This window comes from Hirsutella rhossiliensis, assembly GCF_020360975.1.
Source record: "Hirsutella rhossiliensis strain HR02 chromosome Unknown scaffold00003, whole genome shotgun sequence".
NCBI classification, from domain to species: domain Eukaryota; kingdom Fungi; phylum Ascomycota; class Sordariomycetes; order Hypocreales; family Ophiocordycipitaceae; genus Hirsutella; species Hirsutella rhossiliensis.
The window spans coordinates 6,921,238-6,943,332 of record NW_025408669.1 but is presented as its reverse complement, the minus strand read 5'-3'; the positions used below and the strand labels follow the sequence as shown (position 1 = coordinate 6,943,332).

Below are 22,095 nucleotides of genomic sequence, written 5' to 3'. Positions count from 1 at the left end.
TCCACTTTCGCCTGTGTTGGTTTGGTAATACCATCACACGGCCCGGCTCGCGAGGGTTGCTCCTCGCTTGCGTTTGCCAAGGTAAAGGCCAAGCATTCTGCAGATCCTCCGCAGCGATGGAAATATGCCCGAGTTGCTGACTTTCACCTTTGGCCGAGACGAGCTGGTGCAGACGTTGCGAGGCGGGCCTAAACATCAGGCGAAATGAACCAGCCACCCGCTCTCGCCCGTTCCAACAAGCGCCGCAGCGAGCGTCAACGAAGTCATATCGCTTTCTAGTCGCCGGGGCGTTATAGCCACGTGCCATGTGCATCGCCGGCTCTGACAGGAATGGTCTGATGCGGATGCCCGGCGATACGTAGGCGCCCGAGCGACAGGGATACGGTGGACTCGAGCATGTGAAAGAACATGGCCAACGTTGGAAGCCACCAAAAGCTTGCAGCATTGTCGACGAGGCAAGCCTGGGCCTAGGCCAGGGCGGCCCCTGGGGTTCCGAATGCTTCGCCATGTATCAATTGGAGAATACCTACCTACCTACCTCGCGAGCACACAGCCAGTCATCTCAAGACTCGGATTTCCTCAAATCAGCCGGCGTGGGGAGCCGGCAGGTGACGGGATAGCGTGATTCGTCGTCGAACAGGGTCCGCCCGTTGCGGTTGACGCACACGAGCGCGCGGTAGAGGTTCTCGAGAACTTCTTCTTGTGCCAGGTTAGTGGGGTCCATCCTCGCCCACAGAGCATTTACGGCACCCTCCGATTCGTCCCAGTAGGGGGTTTTCTGGCCGAACCGACTTACGCCCCGTCTCGGCTCGAGGGTTTCCATCCTTTCCACCCTGAGGATGATAAAGCACTCGACGTAGCCAGTGCCGGACTTGAGCAGACGCTCGACTCGGTCGATTCCCCAGAGGCTCATGGTGTCGATGAACTGCTCGGCACTGAGTCAGCCATAGCAATGTATACATAACGAGTGTTTAAACTGGTCTTCCATGAATAAGCTCGCATGGAAGTCGGTGTTCATCTTGTCCCCAGGTAACGGACGCGGTTCTTCCTCGCTTGGATAGTAGTCGGGCAGACACTGTACGTCGGGGTCGAAAATGTGGAAGCTATCGGGCAACCAGCGCGGTATGCGGACAAAGCGAGCGAAGACGTCGCCATAGCGACAGCGTACGTACTCCCAAAAGCACTGGATGCTCTCAATCTCTCACGGCGCCAAGGCCCTGCGCTCATAGTGGTCCAGCATTCCCAGCTGCAACTCGGGAGACGGGACGGCTGTGGCTGCCGGTCCACGGGGCCGAGAACAGGGGCGTCGTCGTCTGACGAGGAGCGGAAGACCCTGGACAGAATCTCATAGCGGAGGAAGGCTTTGAAGATTCTCCGTCTCTCCGCCTCAAAAGGGAGTCGAAGAGGACCAGCGCATGGCCCGGCCGTGGGGTAAGGCTCTCTCTCTCGGTAAGGAGTTCGCCTTCTGCAAATAGTCATAGATAAATGCCCCTAGCTGCAAGCAGAGACGCTTGAGCCGGTCCGCAGTGTCGGCCTCGGGCTGCTTGGGCAGCTGTTTGTTCTCCCACTTCTTCGGATGAGCGTGGCCGCGCCGGTCGTAGAGTTTTAGGGATTCCGGATCGGCGCGCTGGGGGAAGTGCACGACTGCCAGGGCGTCTTGTAAGAGGCCGCCGCGTAGGCCGTCGCCGAGACAATGGTGGAGGACTCATCCCGGGGGGGGCTGATGGGTCGCGTGTGTTTCTGAGGCCGAGCCACGGCCGTGCTCGGGAGTCGATGTTGCGTCCCATGGCCGAGGGTGCCAACGAGAGTGAAATGAGTTCGAGGGCATCGGGTTGGCACGATATTTATACGCGCGACCAAGGACCAGGTTTCGGGAGGCAATAGGCATCAATACAGTCCAAAAGCTGTCAAAACTTGAGATTTCAATCAACGTAAAGTAACTTGGAAGATGAGGGCGAGGGAAGAGAGGGCAGAGGCGCTGCCGTCAAGGTTCAGTTGGACTCTGGATATGCACGAATTTAACCTTGATGCCGGCCACAGCCGTCTTCTCATCTTTCACTCGGAAGCTCAGCAATAGTCACACTTTAACACGGCATGAGAACAAAAGTCTGTATTCTGGAGCCATGGCCAACTGCCTACAAGCCAGATGAAATAGTTAGCTATGTAAATGACAGCTGCCTCGTCTATATCTGAGCATATATTACACCACACTCTTCGACAAAAATATCAGCCATCGTCTATGTCTTTCATCCCGCTCTTGACACCTCCCTCCACACACGTTCACAAGACGATCCGAGTCTACTCCGCCAGCTTGCAGCTCGTTCTCCTAGCCCGGCCGCTGCGTCGCGGAGCCACGCCATCTGCCCTCTCGTGCTCCATCTTGGCCTTGTGGCCCTTCCTTGCCGCTTGTTTGGCAGAACTCGCGGGGCCCCTCGCCGGGTCGCGCCCACGGGGCTCATCGTCGGACTGATCCGCCTCACATGTCCCATCCCGATCAAACGACTTGCGACCCCTCGCCTTGCGCTCTTCGTGCGAGTCCAGGAATCGATGCACGGTCCGGTGGTCGAGCACCCGCTCCTCCTTGTCTGACGGGCCGACCTTGTCCGTCTTTGGCCAGAGGTAGCCGTACAGCTTCGAGTGCCGCTCGCACCGCGGACACGATGACCGGGTAAAGTAGGCGTTTTGCTGCACAAAGTAGGCGCTGCAATTGCTGCACTGGATCCATGCCATCTCGGGCTCGGAGAGCAACAAGGGCGTCAGCACGTAGTCACCAGGGGTCCGCATTCGAGCCGGCGGCGTCGTCTGCTTGATGAAGACGCGGCGTTGGTACTTTCTGCGTCGGACTATCTGCTCCCCTTCGCCCGTTGCTTGAGCTTCTTGGCCCTCATCGACCGCCTCGATGCTGCTTACTATGACGACGGGCGCAGGTGCCGTGGGCTTGTCGCTCGGCGGCGAGTGGGGGACTGAGACGACGGGCGTGGTTGCGAGTGCGACGGCCGCTTCGGACGAGGCGCTTGCCACGCTCTCCTGCGACAGTGGTGGGGACTGCAATTCGCAAACGCTCTCCAGCGAGACGTGGTCCACGTTGGACAAGGCGCCGACGTGAGCCGCATCGCTCTCTTCCCTCTTCATCGCACGCGGGGCATCGCTCTCCATCGGCTTCTCGGCGCTCGGCTCGGGAGTCTCCTTGTCGGGCGAGGTAAAGTCCGTTTCCATGGCGTCGCCGTTGATGGAAGATGCGCTGCCGCTGGAGGAACTGCCGCTGGAGGTGACACCTTGGGCGGTCAGACTTTCCGCCAGGCTCCTGAGTCTTTTGGCCGGTGTCACGGGCGGCGTCACCATGGCGCCGGCAGAGCGCTTTCGCCCTCTCGGGCTGTCGGCGTCCGGAGCCGGGGACGTCGCTGCCGACCACGATGCCTTGGCGTGGCCCCGTCTCGGGGTCCTGATCCTCGTCTTGTAGATGCGCGGCCGGATGAGTGGCGCCACCGACGGCGTTCTCGACGAGGCGGCGCCGGCGCTGCTGCCGTCCCGGAGCCGGCGGCGCAGCGAATAGCTCTCCGTCTTTTCTTCATCCAAGCCCTCGTCCACTCCCTCGACGGTGGCCTCGACGGCGGGTGCGGCGACGTGCTCGGGCGTCCAGCCGTTGCACAAATTCTTCTCGCACGTGCGGCATAGGCATTCGCAGTTGTCCTCGCCAAAGTAATTCTCCCCGTACGACACGGTTATCTCCTCCCCGGGGTCAATGGCGCGCGTGGCGATGATCTCGATGCCGGCGTGGCCCGTGGTCATGAGCCTGGCGTTGGCGCCGCAGTCGTGGTTGGCGAAGCGGGCGGGGCCCATGAAGAGGCTGGTGCACTTGTTGCGGGAGCTGACGACGATGCTGAAGTCCTTTTTGCGCACGGCAATGTCCTTTTCCTCTTCGGGGGTGATGTTGACCTGGATGCCCGACAGGTATCGGACCGTCTCGTTGCGCCGGATGGGCCGCCGCGCCGTGACGCATGCCTCGTGGGTGACAATGGTGTATCTGTTTGTGGAGCCCACCTCCCACGGGCAGTCGGGGAGGTAGATTTGCAGATAGCGCAGCAGGTGGCGGCGGAAGTCGTCGCGCTCCTGGTCCGTCTTGAGGCCGTCGTGGAATCGGCGGAGGCCATCGGTGGCCAGCAGCTTGCGCTCGGCGGCCTCGAGGCTGCGGTTGACGACCACCTCTTGCTGTATGATGCCGGCGATGACCTGTTCGCGAATGCCCCGGGACGGGTGGTAGGAGGAGCGGTTCTTGGGGACGCTGGTCCAGTAAAACACCTATGCGCGACCGGTCAATGGGCGTCCTCGGGCGGCGGCAGTCCCGCTTGCACTCACATGGTCGACGAGGGCATCGGTCAGGATGTCGTCGTAAGCGGCGAGCTGAGCCAGCGTCAGGCGCCGTCTCTTGGCGGCCGATGCGCTCTTTGAGGTGGGCATCTTTCAGCAGCCAGCAGAGGTTCGCTCGTACAAGGGAGACAAGAGCAAGGAAATTGGGGGAATCAGCGATTCAGCGATGCGACAATCCAACGGACTGGTGTTTAGCCCCCGCCCGCCCTCGTTCACTTCATCAAACGGCGCCTGGTTTGCAGGAGAGCGACTCAGCGCTTGGGGGCTGGACAAGGGATTGGGTAAGAGAGAGATTAGCTCCCCGGGCCTCAGCGCCAACGCCGTCTCCCGCCCAAGGCCGAGCGTAGCCTGTGTCAGAATCGAGGGCAGTGGAGCCGCAGCAAAGAGGAGGAGGAGCAAAGGTCTGTTGGTCTCGTCCAAAATAGTCGACGCATGAAAATTAGGTACAGAATTGAAACCTTAATCGGGCATCGCCAGGGACAATGAGCGGAAGCGTCTCGAGACGAGCAAGCAAGACAGTCCAACAGGCCAAGAGAAGGGTCAAAAGGGAGCGAGGAGCAATTGTCGTCTGATCACAAAGGGGGTTTTCGAGGGAGATGGAGAGGAAGAATAGGGTACCTACCAGGTAGGTGGTGGTTGATTCAAGGTACACCACTCGTACTGTATCCGTACAACTGCTGCTCTTTGTTGAGGTCCCAGCCACCCGCTCGCTACCTGGGCGACGGGCCAAAGCTGCGCGATTACCTAACCCACCCCATCTCCAATCTCCAACTCCAACCCCCGTCACCATGAGACGTGACGGACCTCGAGATCAATTACCTATACCACATGCTTCGTACATGGTTTGCAATAATGGGCAGCATGAAACACATGCACGGGCCTAGCTGAAAGAAAGCGCGTAAAATGGATACCTAATTGGCATCAGCGGACCAAGTCGCGCTTTGAGTCCTCTTGCCCCCACCAAACGCGGCACGTGACCCTCCGTCGCCGGGGAAAAGAATCATATGCGATAGCTTCGACCTTGACTTGGATCAGCACCGCCTCCCCGTCCATTGCAGCTCCCACCCCACGGGCGGTGTCGCCACAATGATTCAACTCAAGGTCTGCCCCCGAAGGTCTTTTCGGTTGAAGCCGTACAAGAAGATGGTCGAGCTCAGATCCAGGCTGACCCCCGCAGACGATACTCAACTGCATCGACAATTCGGGCGCCGCCCTCGTCGAATGTGTCCTCGTCATCGGCCAGAAGCGTGCCGCCCGCATCGGTATGCCCGCGTCCTTAAAGACTGCCTGTAAAGTCCATGGTCCCTGACTGACCGCTCGCTGCGCACAGGTGACCGCGTCGTCGTCGTCGTCCAGGAACAGCGCGGCTCCGCCTCCGGAGGCATGGCCGGCCTCTCCGCCGCCAACAAGGTCAAGCGCGGCGACATCCGCCACGCCGTCATTGTCCGCACTCGGTACCCCTCGCAGCGCCGCGACGGCTCCGTCGCCCGCTTCGACGACAACGCCTGCGTCCTGCTCAACAAGAACGGCGACCCCGTCGGCTCCCGCATCAACGGCGTCGTCGGTGCCGAGCTTAGGCGCAAGAAGTGGAGCAGGATCCTGTCCATGGCTCCCATGCAGGCCTGAGCGTCTTTTTTCTATATCTCATGGGGCTACAAAGATGGTACGTCGCAGGCGAGGATACTGGTCAACAGTCACGCTACGGGATGAGGGGCATGGAACAGCCTCATGTCGCGTGTACTTTTACGGACACCACAAGCATTTGCGAGGCGTTTATAGAAAGGGGCAAAGAGGCTTCCCTTTCCGTCGGTTGACGGAGGCTCCACCAGTCAATGACGAACGTAGTTACACGTGAACGATAGTTATGGAGTGTGTCACAAAAAGGGTTGATGATTTTGAAAGTTTTCATCATTGAGTATTCATTTTGTGCCCTGCGGCTTGAACCCACGCGTCTTCAACTCGCCTCAGGCTGCCGGCGGCTGCCAAGGGTGTATGAGAGACGCTGACCTGCCGTGCCGAGGGTGCCGTACGCCTGGTCCGAATCCCGGGGTCCGCAATCCTTCCTTAGACGCCTCTAAAAATACATGAGAATAGTATCTGAATGCAAAAGAAAATCCCCTATCCACCTCGCGGCTGGTGACGCCCACCACGATGTCTGAAGACCCTCGTTGGACGTCGTGGGGCGGATGGTAGTAAACCGTTCAATCGAAAATGTGGCCGCATTCGCAGCAAACATAAAACAATTTCTTTGCCGCCCGTCCAGTTAGCGAATGTTGCCCATCACAAATGACCCGTACTGCCCAAAGCCCAAGAACCCAGGGGACTAGAATATTGCCCTCGATAATATATTCTGCGTGCGAGGAGGCGGCTTACCATGCCAGTTTCAGCGCTTCGTTGTTGAGACTGGAAGAAGACGGCCTCTTCGTGTTGACACCTAGGACACGTCTTGTTCGACCGAGGGAGCTGTAGAGATGAAAAAGCAGAGATGAGTCAGCCAGCAGCTCCAAAGCGACCAAGCAAAACTGTTGTGACGCAATAGGTAGAACAAGCGGCTCATGGTGATTCGACCTCCTGCTTTTTCCGTCCTTGTCCAGTCCAGACACTCAAAGGCTTAACGGCCGGTGACCCTGATGTCAGGTCATGTTACAGCAAAGTATATTTGTCGTAGTCGTTCATACGTCGAAATCGAAATCATGGCCATGCGGCGGGGCGGAGGCCGGGACTCAAAGGTGGATGACCATGGCGCCATTGCCCCAAAAAGCCCGGCCGTCGTGCATGTGGCCGTCGAGAGATTGGCCGAGTGCGTGGCCCGAGGTCGAGGGGTGGCCAGTATTTCCATCGCTCGAGGGGCCAAAGAACCCGTGCCATTCGACGATGCTGGTGTGGCCTGCGACGCGAGGCTGGTCGCCAGGCCCAAACATGTTCGAATCGGCGGTAGCGTAGCCTTCGTCGGCGGCGCCATCGGCAGTGTCGAGCTCCTCGTCATATTCGGCAAAGGGATCGGCATCCTCATGGTCGGCGAGTGCGAGAACAAAGTGCGCAATGCCCAAGTCACCGTCGGGCTTGTCCTCTGGCTTGACGAGGGACGTGCAGGTGGCGGGTTGGGAGCAGTAGGCGCAGGAGATGACGGTGCCGCAGTGAAGGCAGACAACAGGCGGGAGTTCACTAACCGTTGGATCAGAGCCCACGTCTTGGGTCACGCCAGCAGTCTCGCCGGCCGAGTTGTTGAGCACGTTGCGGAAGACGCAGGTAGATGCGGCCTCCTCGGTGTACTGGCAAGTTCGGCAGGTGAACTGAAGCTTGTGAGCATCCTCGTCCTCCTTGGGATAGAGCATGTTGGAGCATTCAGAGCAGAAGCGAAATGTTATTTGCTCCAGCTTCTTGGGGCCCGACGTGTCGTCCTGCGAGGTAGTCGACTGGGGGGTCGCCATGGCTGTCGTGATCTCTTTATTCAGTCTCTCTTGTCTACTTGCTCAGTTGTCTGAGTTTGGGCGCTTTGGTCGAGAACGGAGGGATGATTCAGTTCGTGGTTCTCGAACCGTCGTGTTGCGGTCGCTTGGGAGGGGTAGCAGGTTGCTGCTCTTGCAAGTTGGCGAAAAGGAAACAAAGGGAAACGGGGTCTGATGTTCTTGGTGGTGCTGAAGAACTTGTCCACTCCGGGGGATCGGCAGCGGCCTGGCCTGTCGAGGTTTTGGTGGAAGCGGGATACCGTTGAGGAGCGGTGCGCGGTCGATGAAGGATGTGATGGCGAGAAAAGAGCTGAGGAGGGCTCTCAAAGGGGAAGAGGGATAACGGCAATGGCTCACGAGCCTCTGCGTTGTTTGGTGGCGGACGCTTTTGATGGAGGTGGAAGAGTCGAAGGGCGGGAATCTTTGGGCGGCGTGGGGATTAAGGGAAAAAAGCGGTGCTGCCGAGTGGGGCGGCGGCACCTCTCGCCACCCTTCAACGACCGCTGGACACTGGCCGGTAGCGCTGGTACAGCAGTGCCGGGTGCTTCGCTGGCTGCTGCGACGCGCCCGAAAAACGCCAGTAAGCCGTTTCTTTCGAGGACAGTCACCAAGCTCGACGCTGATGTTTCGGCAGTCTCATCAAAGGTCACATCAGTTGCTGATCAAGCTGCGCGTCCCTTGCCGGTGACGAATCCTGGTGATTATCCGTCACGGGAAGCGAGAAAAGAGGCCATGTGACTCACATTAATAAATCGCTGAGGCCACTATTCACAGCCCGTGGAGCACCTCCCGATGCGAGAGGGCTGGAATGCCTCCTTGCCCGCATCATCCTATCAGGGCCGCAGACGCCCCGTGGTGCCTGATACAGTTTGGCCCTCCCTCCCAGCACAGCCTGCATGGACCAATCCATCACCTGGGTGCTTCTGACCACTCGGCTTATGTTGCCGTCGCCCTGCCCAGCCATCCAGCCGACGACTCTTTGCTGGTCTCCCCTTCGTGGAGATTAGTGGAGATTCACGGCGATGCGGTAGCAGAGGTACTTGCTCAGTACCCGGCTTACCTCACTTTTCAGGCGCAGCCCATCACTCCGCTGTGTACCCACGCCGCATCGTGCATGTACCTGCGTGCCTACACCTGCCACCCACTCACTGCCGTACTATATTCTCACCCTGCGGTACGAAGTACGGATACAGCACTAATGTCTGCAGGGCCCCATGATCGTGACCTGTGAGCCGCTGACGAGCCTCTTGACAGCCCCGAAGCGGCCCCCCCTCCCCCCTCCCCCACCTCTTGGTCGCCAGGGCCAACGCGGACAAGCTCTGCACGTCATTGCGCCCCCCTCCTCCTCCAGCTCGCTCCAGCTCACGACCAGCTCCGAGGCAATCCATCCATCCACCAAATTGCTCATTAGCCCGCTTTTCGCCCTCACCATCCGTTCCTCCAGGCACCACGGCGGCCTTTCTTAAACCCCCCCGTCGTCACCTCCCACTCAATTGCCAATCCCTTTGCTTCTTCACCCTCGCGACTTGTCCTCCATCTCCGTCATCATGGTGAGCCCTGCAGCTTGCCCGTGTCGACTTGCGCTCACTCCTTGGCAGGCTGATACCGGTCTCCCCCCAAACTGGGAGGTCCGCCACTCAAACTCCAAGAATCTCCCCTACTACTTCAACTCGGCCGAAAAAGTCTCCCGCTGGGAGCCCCCGCAGGGCACCGACACGGATAAGCTGAAGCACTACATGGCCACCCACCACAGCGCCGGCCCCCAACATGCCGCCGCTCCAGGCGCCCTCGATGGAAAGATTCGCGCCGCCCACCTGCTCGTCAAGCACCGCGACAGCAGGCGGCCCAGCAGCTGGAGAGAGGTACGCCTAACCTAGCGCACAGCGCCGACGGCGCCAAAGAGACGCTGACAAGCCCCGCCGCCAGTCCGAAATCACCCGCTCAAAGGACGAGGCCATGGACGTCATTAAGGCCCACGAGCAAAAGATAAAATCCGGCGACATATCCCTCGGAGACCTCGCGCCCACCGAGTCCGACTGCTCCTCGGCCCGCAAGCACGGCGACCTCGGCTACTTTGGCCGCGGCGACATGCAAAAGGAGTTTGAGGATGCCGCCTTTGCCCTCAAGCCCGGCGAGATGAGCGGCGTTGTCGAGACGGCGAGCGGTCTGCATCTTATCGAGAGGTCGGTGATCCGTCTACGCCCCGGACACTCGCCCCGGCTACACGGGATGCCGATGGCGTGAGACTGACAGCAAGCAGGTTGGAGTAGCTTCAGCTTCCTCGTCGACATCCCGCGAGGGAAACCAAATAAAAATCGTAACATTTATCATCACATCGGTGAGGCAAGGGGCCACTATCAAAAAGGAGGATCTATACCAATTAAAAGTTGCTTGAGCGTTTCACTGGCGCAGGGCCATCACCAAGCTCTCTGCTCGTCGTATTCTCATCATTCGGCACTGGCCGTGTAGATATACCCCTTTTTTCGTATGCCTACTGGCGTGTAGTTTGGCTGCGGACATGTCAGATATATGCGCACACATACACAGAGGCAAGCCATCCAGTGTCACTGGCTGCACCAGGCATGCCAGAACGGTCTCGGCAGCGCGACTCGCTCGTGTATCCCGTTTTGAAGTTCGCTCACGCATCCCGGGTTGAGGTACTGCTCGCGGCTCCCCCCACGTAGCCTCCCGCCATTCATCTTCCCATCAGATCGCTCCGCGCCAGCCACTCGACATAGCTCTTGAACGGATCAACGGTAATAAAGACAACCGTCATGACTCCGAAAACAGTCATCGACAGCGCCGCGTACGGGGCGGCGTGGCTCCCCGTCTCGTAGAGATAGGATACGCCCATGGCCGCCCCGTTGGTCCCGACGGCCACTCCTGCAGCCACCGTCACGATGCCATCGGCTTGTCGGCGGCTGGCTGTCCTCAGTGACCTCCCTGTCTTATTTCGGGGCCACTGGGCAGCGATTTCCGCCTCGGGCAACGTCTCGCCGCTTCTGGCGTCGCCGCTTGTTTGCGGGCCAAAGGCATTCTTCACCCCAAGCCAATCGAGGGCAAAGGGATATAGCAGTTGTCCTACTATCCCGTTGCTGACAATCAAACTCGCATTCACAACCAGGTTGCCGCCCACTGCTTCCACCGCCGGCTTGGCCAACGCCAAGGTGGTACTCCGAGCGGCAAAGGCCAGGGTTTCGGGTCCACGCAGTCCTAGGCCACGGGCCGCCAGGACTGACAAAAAGACGCTTGCTGCCGCTGCAGCGACACACAACACGGAGGCAATCACGCCCGCCAAGCTGAATAACTGACGGCGGCACTCGTACAGCTTGAAGCCCCACGTCACCATGCCAACCTCCAGAATGCAGAGCGCGGCATCACCGGCTCCAAACCAGGCGCTGGGGTTGTCGGAAAGCGCGATTCCCGTGATTTTGGAAGTCCAGATGGCGTAAAGAGGAGTCCCGCTGCTGAAAGTTGCCAGAACGTGATCCAGGCTCTTCTTCTCCGCCGCCGCTTTCAACCTCATGTATGCTATCATGAGCAGCGTCGTCGAAAGGATTGGGTTGAGGAGGGCGGCTATGGAGTTTTTCGCTCGCATCTTGGAGCACAATAGTGAGGAGTCCCTGAACAGACGCTGTAGCCGTAGAGTCGTGATCCAAACAAACCATAGGGTGAAGCCATCGAGGAAACGCTCGTCTTGCCAGACGACGGCGATCGGAATGCCCACAGTAAATATGCCACAAAAAGACAATGCGCTCGGCCAATTCACTGCGAGCGCTTTCCAAGCTGATCCTTTGCGCGAGATGGTACCTGCTGACGCCAGGCCTGGGGGTCCCAGGATGCAGGGATTGGATTGGGCTTCAGAGTCGGACGATATCCTCGCATCGCGAACCGAGTTACTATCCGCAGAGTCGGGGCGGAGTGTCAAGAACGCGTCTCTGGCCGGCCTCGTTCTTCTCGTAAAGATTGGCGCCGGCGGCCGTCGTAGGTGGCCAGTACTTCGGGCAAGCCAAGGTTCAAGGGCTTTTGTACCAGCAAGGGTCGCCAGAACAAGGACAAATATTGCAACCAATGATACCAAGTAGGTTGTCACTGCGGCCAGACAGTCAGCTTAGTCCTTGAGCAGATGTGTCTGGGACGTAGTACCAAAAGCGCCGACGACGCGAGCGGTATCGACTCCGCTCAACATGTCGTGCTGGCTCAACATGACGATGGGTGTTAGGAAGCCCACTCCAAGGTGCGAGTTGATTGTATCAACCTAGCTCGGCGCGTAAGCCCAATTTGTGTCGGCAGAAGAAGTTGCACCAACCTTTGGCCTAACAATCTCGTAGACTCTGTCGCAGCTCGGGCTCAGCCATCTAACCGTCGTCATTACGCAAAAAACGATGAACATGCCGAGGACGGCCCCAAAAGACTCAAGATCTGCCTGGGCGAGACCTAGACTTAACACCCAAATAGAGACTTCGCTTGCTAAGCAGACAACGGCGACGCCAAATAAGTCTCTCAGATGAAGCAGCACATCTAGCCATCGCCTGGCCATGATCGGATCGCCTGGTTCTGGACCAGATGGTGGCGGTATCAAGCAAAGAAGCCCAGTGGTGAAGGGCTGGGACTACCGTGCTCTGCCATGTGGTTGTCCGAAGCGGCAGGCAGAGGTGGGTGACCTTTAAGTCGAGCTCCGATTCACTGTATCACGGCGGGATCGCGTCAAGAGCTGCGGCAAGGGCTGGCGTTTGAATGCCGCGGGGGCGGAATCGCTGCCATGGCTCAAACTGGACTCAAGTAACACCTGCCCTCCCGTCTTGAGTCGGATACACGGACCAGCGGATCATTGCGACTCGGCGAGTGAGCAAGACTGCCACTGCCCCGAGCGAAACCGTGATGGGGACGTCGATGACGATCACCCAAGAGAGCAAAGATGTGTACGAAAAAAAAACCCGGATTTTGTAAAGGCGATCCGGGAGATCGGATCGTTTCTCCAATAAACGCAGCCAAGAGCCAAGAACGCTCTTTGATTTGTTTAAATGCCGGATTCGGGTTTGATGCTTGTTCAGGGCCGACCAAGGTCCTCCATCTTGGGTCAGGCAAAAGAAGTGGTCACAGAACTCGGCGAGGGGTTTGAGACATCGAGGCATCGTTACATTGACACGGCAAGTTGAGCCATTGATCTTGATTGACGGCCCGAGCAGTGCTCCAGAGACGGGGTAAACGGACATCATCCGGTACGAGTTCAGACGTCTGGACGGGTTTCACTCGAGCATGGAGGGGTTTGGCACCGGCCATGGTTCCGCAGGGATCGTGGATTGCAATGAGCTGCTCGAGCAGGATTTCCAGTGCTAGGACATAGGGCGATGGTGAGCTTATGCAAACATTTAGGCAGCAAAGCATGGCCCAGGAGATGGAGAGGCAGGTCAGGAGGACACGAATGGCTCTCAGTCCCACGGCGTGAGCGTTGCGGCACGTTGGACGGACCAGTCAATCGATGGATGACACTTGACAGCAACTCGAGCAAAACTTGGCCGCAGCCAAGGTGGGTTGTCTTGAAGCGCACAAGGTCCGTGGCGGGGCTTTCAAGAACAAGACTGAACGTGCAGAGTTCGCAACGGAGCGTCGCCAGACAGGCAAGGGAACAGATAGAGGCCAGAGATGAAGGCGAGGCGAGGCGAGGCGAGGTGAGGTGAGGTCGTGGAGATGGTGGAGGGAGGCAGGACTGATTATTAAGGCACCATCCTTTGCGGCCCACCGAGATTAGGGGCCAATGAGACGCCCCGAAAGCCCCGCTGTTGACGACGACAAGGGGCTATCGTCAACAACCCGCCCAAATCTCAACTCGCAGTTCGCCATAGAGCCGCCGCTCAGCCGAGCCTCGCCCTCCTGGCTTTGCAGCCGTGTTGGCCACTCACGCGACCGAAGCAGACTTATGCCGCCGCCAAAACTCGCTGCGCTTGGCTCGGTCGACATCTCGCTCTGTACGACGAGGCCAGCGTCTGACGTCGAGCTCGGCGCCCCTGAATTACGCCACCTCGCTTCACCACAGGCCCAAAATGGATCCGGCCACCAGGGACCATGCAGAGACCCTGTTGCTAAAGGCTGCCCGCGCCTACGGGTTCCAGGTGAGACGTGAAGAGGTCCAGAGCGCCATCGACGACCCGCACCATGGCACCGCCTTTGCCGAGTGGGCAACCAAACATCTCATCTCAGATTGCCTCTTGTCTGTCGATGAGCTCGCCCTGTAAGCGCTCTCACTTGGGTCTCGGCCGGCGGATGCCCCCGGCTGACATGCACGTGCTAGGTACGCGGATCTGGACCGCAGTGGCCAGGTCGACAGGCTGGCCGCCTTGCATGACCTGGCAGAGGTGCAAGCTGTCGACGAGGGGGACTTGAGACTGGCTATCCAAGAGCTCGAGCAGTCCACGCACCGCATTTCCCTGCAAACAAAGACTCTACGTCAGCAGCAGGACGCCTTGTCCCGTCTCGTCGGCAAAGATTCCGAGAATGATGCCAGGAGGCAGGGCTTGGGTGAGGCCAGACAGCGCAAGGTGGATGCAGATCGGAGACTACTTTCAATTGAGGTGCCGTGAATTGCTGCTTTCCAACACCCGCTCGACGGAGCGCTGACTGGCCCAGGTCGAGGAACTATCCCGAGACGTGGGGTTCAGGCTCTCCGATGCCGAGCTGCAATGTCGAGATGCCTCGCCCAACATCAGCGAGATCATCGGCGGTCTGTTCAAGTCTGACGACAAGCTGCTCTCCAGCCTTCAGAAGCTCGGCTGGGAGCTCCACCAACCCAGCCCGGACGAGCAGCAGACGGTCGACAGGCTGCGTGAAATCTGCAGTAGGCTAATCAAGATCACGGTGCAGACCGTCCGCATCAAGCTCGACACGGTGTATCTCGATTCCCTCGTCACTGCTGAGCGCTCTGGCCACGTCAAGCCCGCCACGGTGGAAGAGGTCAAGGCTCTCGAGGAAGAGGTCGAGTCACTCTACTCGGAGATTCTGCCAGTCACCCAAATGTCCGTGGAAAAGCAGCACCTCGAGCCCGCCATCAAGTCCATCACGGCAAAGACTGGCAACAGTCTATGCCGTACTACTGAAGCACTCGCATATGTACGTCTCATGTCTGCTCATGTGCTCTCGGAACTAATCGCGACTTAGATCAATGACTGCCTGGACCATCTGTTGGATCGAACAGCTCGCCTCCGCGCACACATTGCAGCTCTCCGTTCTCACCAGGCTGCGACCGTAGCGATTGCCTCGATAGCCAGAGCTGAGATTGCCCAGGCCACATCACCGCCGAAGCCACCGGGAGCCGGATTCCCCGCCTCTCCGGTCCGAAGGCCATCGCCTGTGCGCATTGGTGCCACCGCGACTGGCGCACACGGCCGACACAGGTCTTCGAGCATCCAGGACCAACCGGCCATCGAGATGCTCGTGCAGAACCTTGGCTTGTCTGTGCCTTTTCTCAGTACGGACGAGGGCACGAAACAGGTAGAGTTTCTGGCTGGTGTCTTGGCAGATCGATCGCAAAAGGCCGCCGAAGTCGTACGCGGCGCTCAGGAAAGTTTCGAGATGAGCATAGAGTCGCAGCTACAGGACGGCAAGCTCGCCGTTCAGCTTGTCCGCGACGGCGTTTTCGCCGAGAGTCCGTTTGGCGAGGTGAATCTGGTGGACCCCGAGCTTGAGGAATCTATCTTGGTGCTCGAGCAAGAACTTGGGAAGGCCAGGGAGCGGCTGCGCGCGGTGGGCAAGCTGAATCTCACCGCCAAGAGCGAGAAACGAGACGAGATTTTGCGGAGATTTGGGTAACAGCTCCAGCAACCATCTACTTGGTAAAACGAGCCACATATGTCGTTTGCACTTTGTTTATACTTTGTTTACCTGTCGCAGTGAGTATATCGAAACTCTAGGCGGAGCTGTTTGCTAGCATGGCACGCCGACGGGACAGCATTGTCCAGCTGCATACGAAAAGTCGTCTTCCTCTGCTGATCAATATCCCTTGGATGGTTCCGATGTAACCAGCCGCAGCCGATGATGGTTTCGATATCTGCGTCCTCTTGGGCTTAACACCCCTACCAAGGAGAGCCCTTTGCCGTGCCTTTGGCTTCATTCACCGCAAAGAAAACACTACTGTATACACAACCGCCCCCCCAAAGTCGAAACTTGAATTTCTCCCTCAGCTATATTCTTCTCGTAGCCTCTTTGTCTGCTTGCTGCTGCCGATTCAGCACGGATCAGCTCTCGTTTGTCGACGGGGAGGTGCTCATGCCATCTTGCCAAACCACCTTGGCCGGATAGCTCAACAGTGTTTTTAAAACACGTCTCCATGACTTCATTCATAAGTAACTATTCGCCCTTGGCCCACCGACTCTCTCCCTGCCACTCCCCGTCCTTCTTTCCAATAGTCCGCCGTCATGCGACTCTCTTGCCGTGGCCGTACGTGACTGGCTCGGACGCCTTGATGCCGGCGACAGCGCTTGTCAACGAGAACTGCACAAACGTCCTGGAACGTGAATGCACGTCGGAAGCGGAGGGAAGGGGCTGACGTGCATGGATGGGGCAAGTCATGGTGCTCAAGGGACAGGCAAGCAAAATAAGTTTCGCCCCGACATTGGTAAATGCCCGTTTCAGGGTACAAAAGTCAGCAGTCTAGTCTCTTGCAGTTCAGCTGTCTCAGCACAATCCCGGTTGTGTCCAGTGAGGAAAACGTTTGTGACAAGCTCACTGTCATGATTCCTAGTTGTATTTGTGAAACCATCAAGTTTCTCCCAGAAGGATACTGGAGCATATGCCCGCCCCTCAATCAGAGTGTCTGCTTTCTCCCTCTCTGCAAGTCGTCTTGAATTGATTTTCCACTACGTTCTTCCCTCCACCTGAGCTGTTCTTGTGGGAGAAGGCCGGAAAGCCAGAATGTCGGGTCACGTCACGGTTCAGAGTTTTACACAACCCGTTTTCAATTGCTCCGTACATCGTCAACCAAAACAATGGCCATCGCTGGCCGCCGCTCTCTCGGCTTCACCTCCCGTGTCCCTTAGCTCCAAGTTTCATCCAGCCTGACATCCATCCCCACCTCGACAACATCACGAACAAAGAGTCTTATCTCTGCATCGTCCTCGCGAGTCAGCTGGCTCTCCGCCTTTCTCTTCGGCCGAGGCTCAAAGTCGTCCTCGGTCAGGATCACGCCGTTGAGCATCTTCCCAACATGTGTCCGCTCGATGCTTGAGTTGCCACTGTATCGGATCTTGGCCATGAGTACCTTGAGGAACTGCACGGGGCTTTCGGCAAAGTTTGTCCAGCCGCGATGCGGGCGCACTCGTCTTCCCGGCTCAATGAAGCCGTCGACTGCCGCGTCGTCGCCGTCGGCTGGGTCTCCCGAAGTTAAACATAAGTATTGGCAGACGTCGACGTATTCTTGATATGAGTCAAACCACAGCTGGCCAGCAAAGAGGTTCAGCTGAATCATGAGATCGCGTGGAATCGGGTGGTTGGATGGTGCCTTTCCAATGTGGAAGAGGTCGAGGTTCAGTGGCGCGTAAACCTGATTCTGCCGAGGCGCATAGAGTCTCAGTAGCACGTGCTCCGAAGCCTGTATCGAGGCATAGAGCTTTTCTGCTTCATAAGGACTTATGAGGACGACGATCGTCTCCCTTCTCTCGGCCTTGTGGCTAGTCAAAACGAATTGGACCCCACGCTGGTACGCGTCTGATGGCGCCCCTTCCTTGACAGTGCTGGCGAAGTCATGAGTGCATCGCAGCTGGCGAGGAAACTTCCGGACATCGAAGTGTGTGGCTGCTGTTGTGTTCTCCAGAGTCTGAAAGGCCCATAGAAAGCCATTGTTGCTCGGAGGCAAGCAACCATTCTCGATGAATTCCCTCACTTTCGGGTGCAGTCTGTGATCAGCTGGTGTTGCGTCCACGACCCGTTGAACTTGAGATTCTTCCTCTAGCTCGGGAGCCAGCTCTCGTTCCTGCTGTTCCTGCAACGATGCAGTCTGGATTTGGACGTGAAACTTTTGGCACCGCTCAACGATCTGTGCCAAGTTGCTGGGATCTCCTGGCAGCTCTGCAATGCTTGGAGGTTCGACATAGTCCGGTTTGTACCGGCTCTCGAGGGTTTGCGCCTCGTTTTCCAGGAACTTTTCGGCCAGATCCTTGCTCAGACAGAGCCTCTCGTCATCTCTTGACTGCCCCCAGAGGATTCGCTGTCTCTCATATCTCTTTCCTTGGACGGCCCAGACCCCGATTAACTGCTGGCAGTCGGTCCAGGTTTCGCGAATGCTCCAACACAAAATGTCGCTGACTTCGATTGGGCCGGAGCCAAGCCACGGCTGTTCCCGGATGCGCATCTCGATTTCCTGAGGGACGCAAAAGACAACCGTTTGACCGGCGCCCAGTTTGCGCATTCTCATGCAGGCCTGAGCAAGTTTGTCCTTTGTCGTCTTGGCGCCCAGGGTCACCGCCGCCCTCGACGAAAGAGGGAGCTGCAAATCAGTTCCGAAGCATCGGGCCTGGTCCATGAAAATTAGGCACAAATCAAGCTGCTTGGCGAACGGCGACGTTTTCAGAGGCTCCTTGTGTCCTCGCCGGTCGATGACGACAAACTCGTCATCCTCGTCACAAAATAGAGCCGCTTCTGTCTTGTCGTGATTTTCGGTCAATTCCAGCCAGGCCTGGGCAACCTGCTCATTCGACATCTCCAAGACTTGAGCTCCCACGTCCAAGATCACTCTCACGCCCGGTCTCATACCCACGATAGCCTTTATAAGCTGACTTCCCAAACAAGGCCCGTTGTGTCCCATCTCGGATAGCAAGACGACATTGTTTCCCTCCGCAAGCATGTTACTGAGGACCATAGCATCTGTGTGCTCCTGGTTTGGAGCTTCAATTTGCCTCATCTCGAGAGGGAGGGCATGGGATGAATCCTTTGTACCCGAGAACCCTGTGGTTGGATAGGGCTTGATGCGTCCAATGTCCCAGCCTGAGGCCGCAAGCTTGGAGGGAAATTCCTTGATCGCCTTTGGAAACACAATGCGAGATAGAAAGTAGTCAATCGCCCCTTTCGAGTATCTCAGAGCGGAAAAGACTTCTTGGGTGCGCGTCTCGTCGCTTAGGTTTAGTCCGTCCAGGGTGCAAAAAGCCTCTGAGAGACTCGTACTGGCCGTCCAGTTCGCGAATTCATTTTTGGCTTGGTCCGACTGCGACACATGCTTGAGAGACGCGACCAAGTCTTCGTCACTCATCCCGCCGTAGTAGAATGACAGGGTTGACAGAATGATCTGAAGATCGGGGTGGCTGAACTCTGAGGCCAGCGAAGGGACGTTTTTGGCTCGGTATGGAACCGCAAGCTTCGTGGCTGGCTGGCGATTCCAAACCAGCCCATAATCCACTGTCCACCGTTTACTAGCCAGAGCGAACGCGAGTACGCCACCCGCCAGGAGACCACGTAGCAGCAAAATAGCATCCTTAGTCGAATCCGTCCAGACACTGGTCTGGACTTTCTCAATGACCGAAATGTCGACATCTCTGTCTATTATGTAACGAAGAATTGCATCTTTGACAGAGTGAGACTGGCGTCCGATCGCCAATCCGGAGCTGAGGCCGACGCGACAGACATGTGCCGCAATCAGACTGTTGAGCTTGGCGCCAGCCTCTTCAGAAAGAAGTCGAACCCGCGGAAATCGGTCCCGGTGCTGGTCGTCAATCTCGATGGCGAGAGGCAATTCACGCTGAACTTGCTTTGCGAACTTGGCAACCATGGATAACAATTCATGAATGAGCAGCCAGCGGTACGGACTGAAACCGATGGGGCCTTGCTTCCCCTTTGTGTAGATAAGTTCGAACTTTGGGGAGAAGTTCTCGTCAGACTCGTCAATCAGATCCTGAGAATGGTTTTGGAACAGGGTCAGCGTCTTCAGAAGGATTTGACCCAACTCTGGGCTCTTGTCGTTTTCTGTGCTCTTGAGAATGGCCATCAACTGCAGCGAAAGTATATGCTCGGGCTGTACGAGCAGAACCCCTCCTTCATCTCTGCAGTCGGTGCAAATTTTGTGAATATGCTGCGCCTCGGCCTCCCGGATATTGATTTTTCTTGCAAATGGCAAATAAAAGACTCGGCGCCCGAGAAGACCTCCAAGCTTTGAAATGAGAATCTCATTCATTTGCCTGAATTGCGGCTTCGCCACAAGAACCCTTGCCAATCGCAGGCCGTCGGCAACAGAGGCGGCAACCATAGGCGAAATCACCGTACTCTTCCCCTCTCCCATGCTCAGCTGCAAAACGGCGTTTTGGTTGTTGGGCGGGTTTTCCATGATGGCAGCGATCTGTTCCTGGACGGGACGAATCCGAAAGTTGCCCTCTATCTCGAGGAGGAGGTAGTCGGGGTGTCGCAAAGGACACCAGGCTCGAGGCCTCTGGTTCTGAATCTCCTTGACCAAATCTGCCTCGTTGCTCGCCAACTGTAGCAGACGTTCGGCTTGTTGAAGTTCGATTAAGCTCGTTGCTAACATAACGATGCGATTCCTCACTGCTTCACCAAGTCTTTCCCTGTTATCCTGGTTTAGTTGCTCGAGGACAGTCCTGACTGTGATTCTTGGCCAGCTGTAGGACGAGGCCACCAATTCGGTTGATGACAGTAGGTCTAGAAAACGAGACCCTAGAGGTCGTCGACCTGCGAGGCGCTCGAAATTGCGCCACAAGTCCTCAAACTGCTTTTTGCAGGACGAAAGGTGGCTCTCAAGTACCTCAAAAAGACCGCGTTCTGCCTTCACAAGCTTGTATCCCTGAATCTGGTTTCCAAGCGATGAAACGCTCTGTTTCAATTCGTTTACATAAATTGAGTGTTGCTTCGTGGTTGCTTGGGTCGAGATCTTGTTCAGCAGATCGAACAGCCGAGGGCTCGTCGTAGTCTGAGTAGGCACAAGCAAGAGCTGAGCCAACACGGCTGGCTCACTACCATTGGCCTCTATCGCTGAAGCTCTTTCCAGAGCCGCAGCGACTGTAAGGAACCTCGGGACCTGACGTGCTGCGACATAACGAGGCTGTCGAACCTGGCGGTGTGGTGAAAGAGTTGTCCTGGACACTTGCGTGTCCCCGAGCGTTTTGGCGATCTGGTCAAGATACAATTCCATGGCACTATTCTTTTCACATTCACGGAAAATCTTGCGCAAAGAATCAGAGACTTTGTCGAAGTGAAAAAAACGCATGTACGACGCGTTCCTGTGAAATTCGATGGCTTGACTGGGCCAGTTTGCAATCACACGTTGCGCAAATTCGTCAACAGCTTCTTTCTGGTGCCTTTTAAAGGTCAATCTCCGTCTCTGATTGGTGGCGTTTCCAGCCTCTCCCGGATGCGCGGGAAGCCTTGCTTCATCGCTCGTCTCAAAGTCGACGCAGGCTTTCGACAGTGCACCTCGCACGTCTGTCACTTTAGGCTTCGGCCCATGGGACAAGGCATATGAAGGATAGTCGGGGATTGCAATCCTTGTAACTGCCCTCACTGAAACAATGCCGAGAAGGGTTTGGGTGATGGTGACATCGGCATGCTCGGCGAAAGCGATTGTTCCCATCCACATCATGAGGTCGAAGGGGTTCATCCTGGAACCTCGGCTCGCAAAAGCTTTGTGGATTCGAAGAAATGCTTCCGGCAGAATCTGATACGGAGCCTTGAGCCATTGTGCATCAAAGTTAAACTCCGAGTCCGGTAGCAGAGGGGCAACAGGGCCACAAGTAGTTGCTGAGCCACTGCCCATGAGAGACTTTCTGATGAGTGAAACGGCTTTCCTTGCTTGCTCAAACTTGCTCATGATCTTGCCTTCTCCTTCGGCCATGACAAGGCACGCATGTAAAGCCATTTGGGATCTCGTCGCGTTGAGATTGGGCTCTCTTAAGCCGTATTCTCGGTCATGTTGGCTTGTAAACACTTCAGCACCAAAGGCTGAAGTAAAAAAGGACGACGACCGAATGGCATTTCGCCGCAGAAGGTTGACATCCCCCAAGTTCAGGTCAGGGATTTTAACCTGGCTTTGGGGGTAGAGAAATCGCGTCTCGATCGCCTGGTTGAAGAGAGCTTTCACTGCCGTGTAAAACCCCGGGCTCTGCGCAAGGGACCCAGGTCCGTCGCTTTGCCAGGTGGTCACCTGGATTCCGGGAGATTTTGGATTCAAGTAACGTCTTTTGGGCGTCAAGCTTGCGATACTGCACAGAGTTTCGACATTTTCGGAATCCAATGTTTGAAAGGATCTCACTTCACCACTTTGTAATATCTTTAGGGCTTGCTCCGTCCC

The 22,095-nt window shown here is 57.1% G+C and overlaps 8 protein-coding genes across 8 annotated transcripts; 3 read left to right on the top strand and 5 right to left on the bottom strand.

Annotated features, from left to right (window-relative positions):
• Window positions 1–562: 562 nt before the first annotated feature.
• On the bottom strand, window positions 563–913 carry HRG_04004 (uncharacterized protein; the record flags this gene model as incomplete). Its single annotated transcript, XM_044862475.1, has 1 exon — window positions 563–913. The coding sequence occupies one exon, from the start codon at window positions 911–913 to the stop codon at window positions 563–565; it is 351 nt and encodes a 116-aa protein (XP_044723501.1).
• Window positions 914–2,298: 1,385 nt separating this feature from the next.
• Window positions 2,299–4,458, bottom strand: HRG_04003 (SET domain-containing protein; the record flags this gene model as incomplete). Its single annotated transcript, XM_044862474.1, has 3 exons — window positions 2,299–3,045; window positions 3,103–4,299; window positions 4,357–4,458. The coding sequence occupies 3 exons, from the start codon at window positions 4,456–4,458 to the stop codon at window positions 2,299–2,301; spliced, it is 2,046 nt and encodes a 681-aa protein (XP_044723500.1).
• Window positions 4,459–5,454: 996 nt separating this feature from the next.
• Window positions 5,455–5,994, top strand: HRG_04002 (ribosomal protein l14p/L23e domain-containing protein; the record flags this gene model as incomplete). Its single annotated transcript, XM_044862473.1, has 3 exons — window positions 5,455–5,469; window positions 5,546–5,630; window positions 5,699–5,994. The coding sequence occupies 3 exons, from the start codon at window positions 5,455–5,457 to the stop codon at window positions 5,992–5,994; spliced, it is 396 nt and encodes a 131-aa protein (XP_044723499.1).
• A 1,097-nt stretch (window positions 5,995–7,091) lies between these two features.
• HRG_04001 (RNA polymerases m/15 kd subunit domain-containing protein) lies at window positions 7,092–7,799 on the bottom strand (the record flags this gene model as incomplete). The annotated part of the gene is made up of 1 exon (XM_044862472.1): window positions 7,092–7,799. One exon carries the CDS (start codon window positions 7,797–7,799, stop codon window positions 7,092–7,094), a length of 708 nt encoding a protein of 235 aa, XP_044723498.1.
• A 1,565-nt stretch (window positions 7,800–9,364) lies between these two features.
• On the top strand, window positions 9,365–10,061 carry HRG_04000 (PPIC-type PPIASE domain-containing protein; the record flags this gene model as incomplete). Its single annotated transcript, XM_044862471.1, has 3 exons — window positions 9,365–9,367; window positions 9,416–9,679; window positions 9,744–10,061. 3 exons carry the CDS (start codon window positions 9,365–9,367, stop codon window positions 10,059–10,061), a joined length of 585 nt encoding a protein of 194 aa, XP_044723497.1.
• A 451-nt stretch (window positions 10,062–10,512) lies between these two features.
• Window positions 10,513–12,210, bottom strand: HRG_03999 (lrgB-like family domain-containing protein; the record flags this gene model as incomplete). The annotated part of the gene is made up of 6 exons (XM_044862470.1): window positions 10,513–10,779; window positions 10,861–11,051; window positions 11,130–11,451; window positions 11,896–11,909; window positions 11,964–12,075; window positions 12,127–12,210. 6 exons carry the CDS (start codon window positions 12,208–12,210, stop codon window positions 10,513–10,515), a joined length of 990 nt encoding a protein of 329 aa, XP_044723496.1.
• Window positions 12,211–13,861: 1,651 nt separating this feature from the next.
• HRG_03998 (uncharacterized protein) lies at window positions 13,862–15,623 on the top strand (the record flags this gene model as incomplete). The annotated part of the gene is made up of 4 exons (XM_044862469.1): window positions 13,862–14,049; window positions 14,110–14,389; window positions 14,445–14,924; window positions 14,973–15,623. The coding sequence occupies 4 exons, from the start codon at window positions 13,862–13,864 to the stop codon at window positions 15,621–15,623; spliced, it is 1,599 nt and encodes a 532-aa protein (XP_044723495.1).
• Window positions 15,624–16,845: 1,222 nt separating this feature from the next.
• Window positions 16,846–20,319, bottom strand: HRG_03997 (putative very large low complexity protein; the record flags this gene model as incomplete). Its single annotated transcript, XM_044862468.1, has 1 exon — window positions 16,846–20,319. One exon carries the CDS (start codon window positions 20,317–20,319, stop codon window positions 16,846–16,848), a length of 3,474 nt encoding a protein of 1,157 aa, XP_044723494.1.
• Window positions 20,320–22,095: the final 1,776 nt, after the last annotated feature.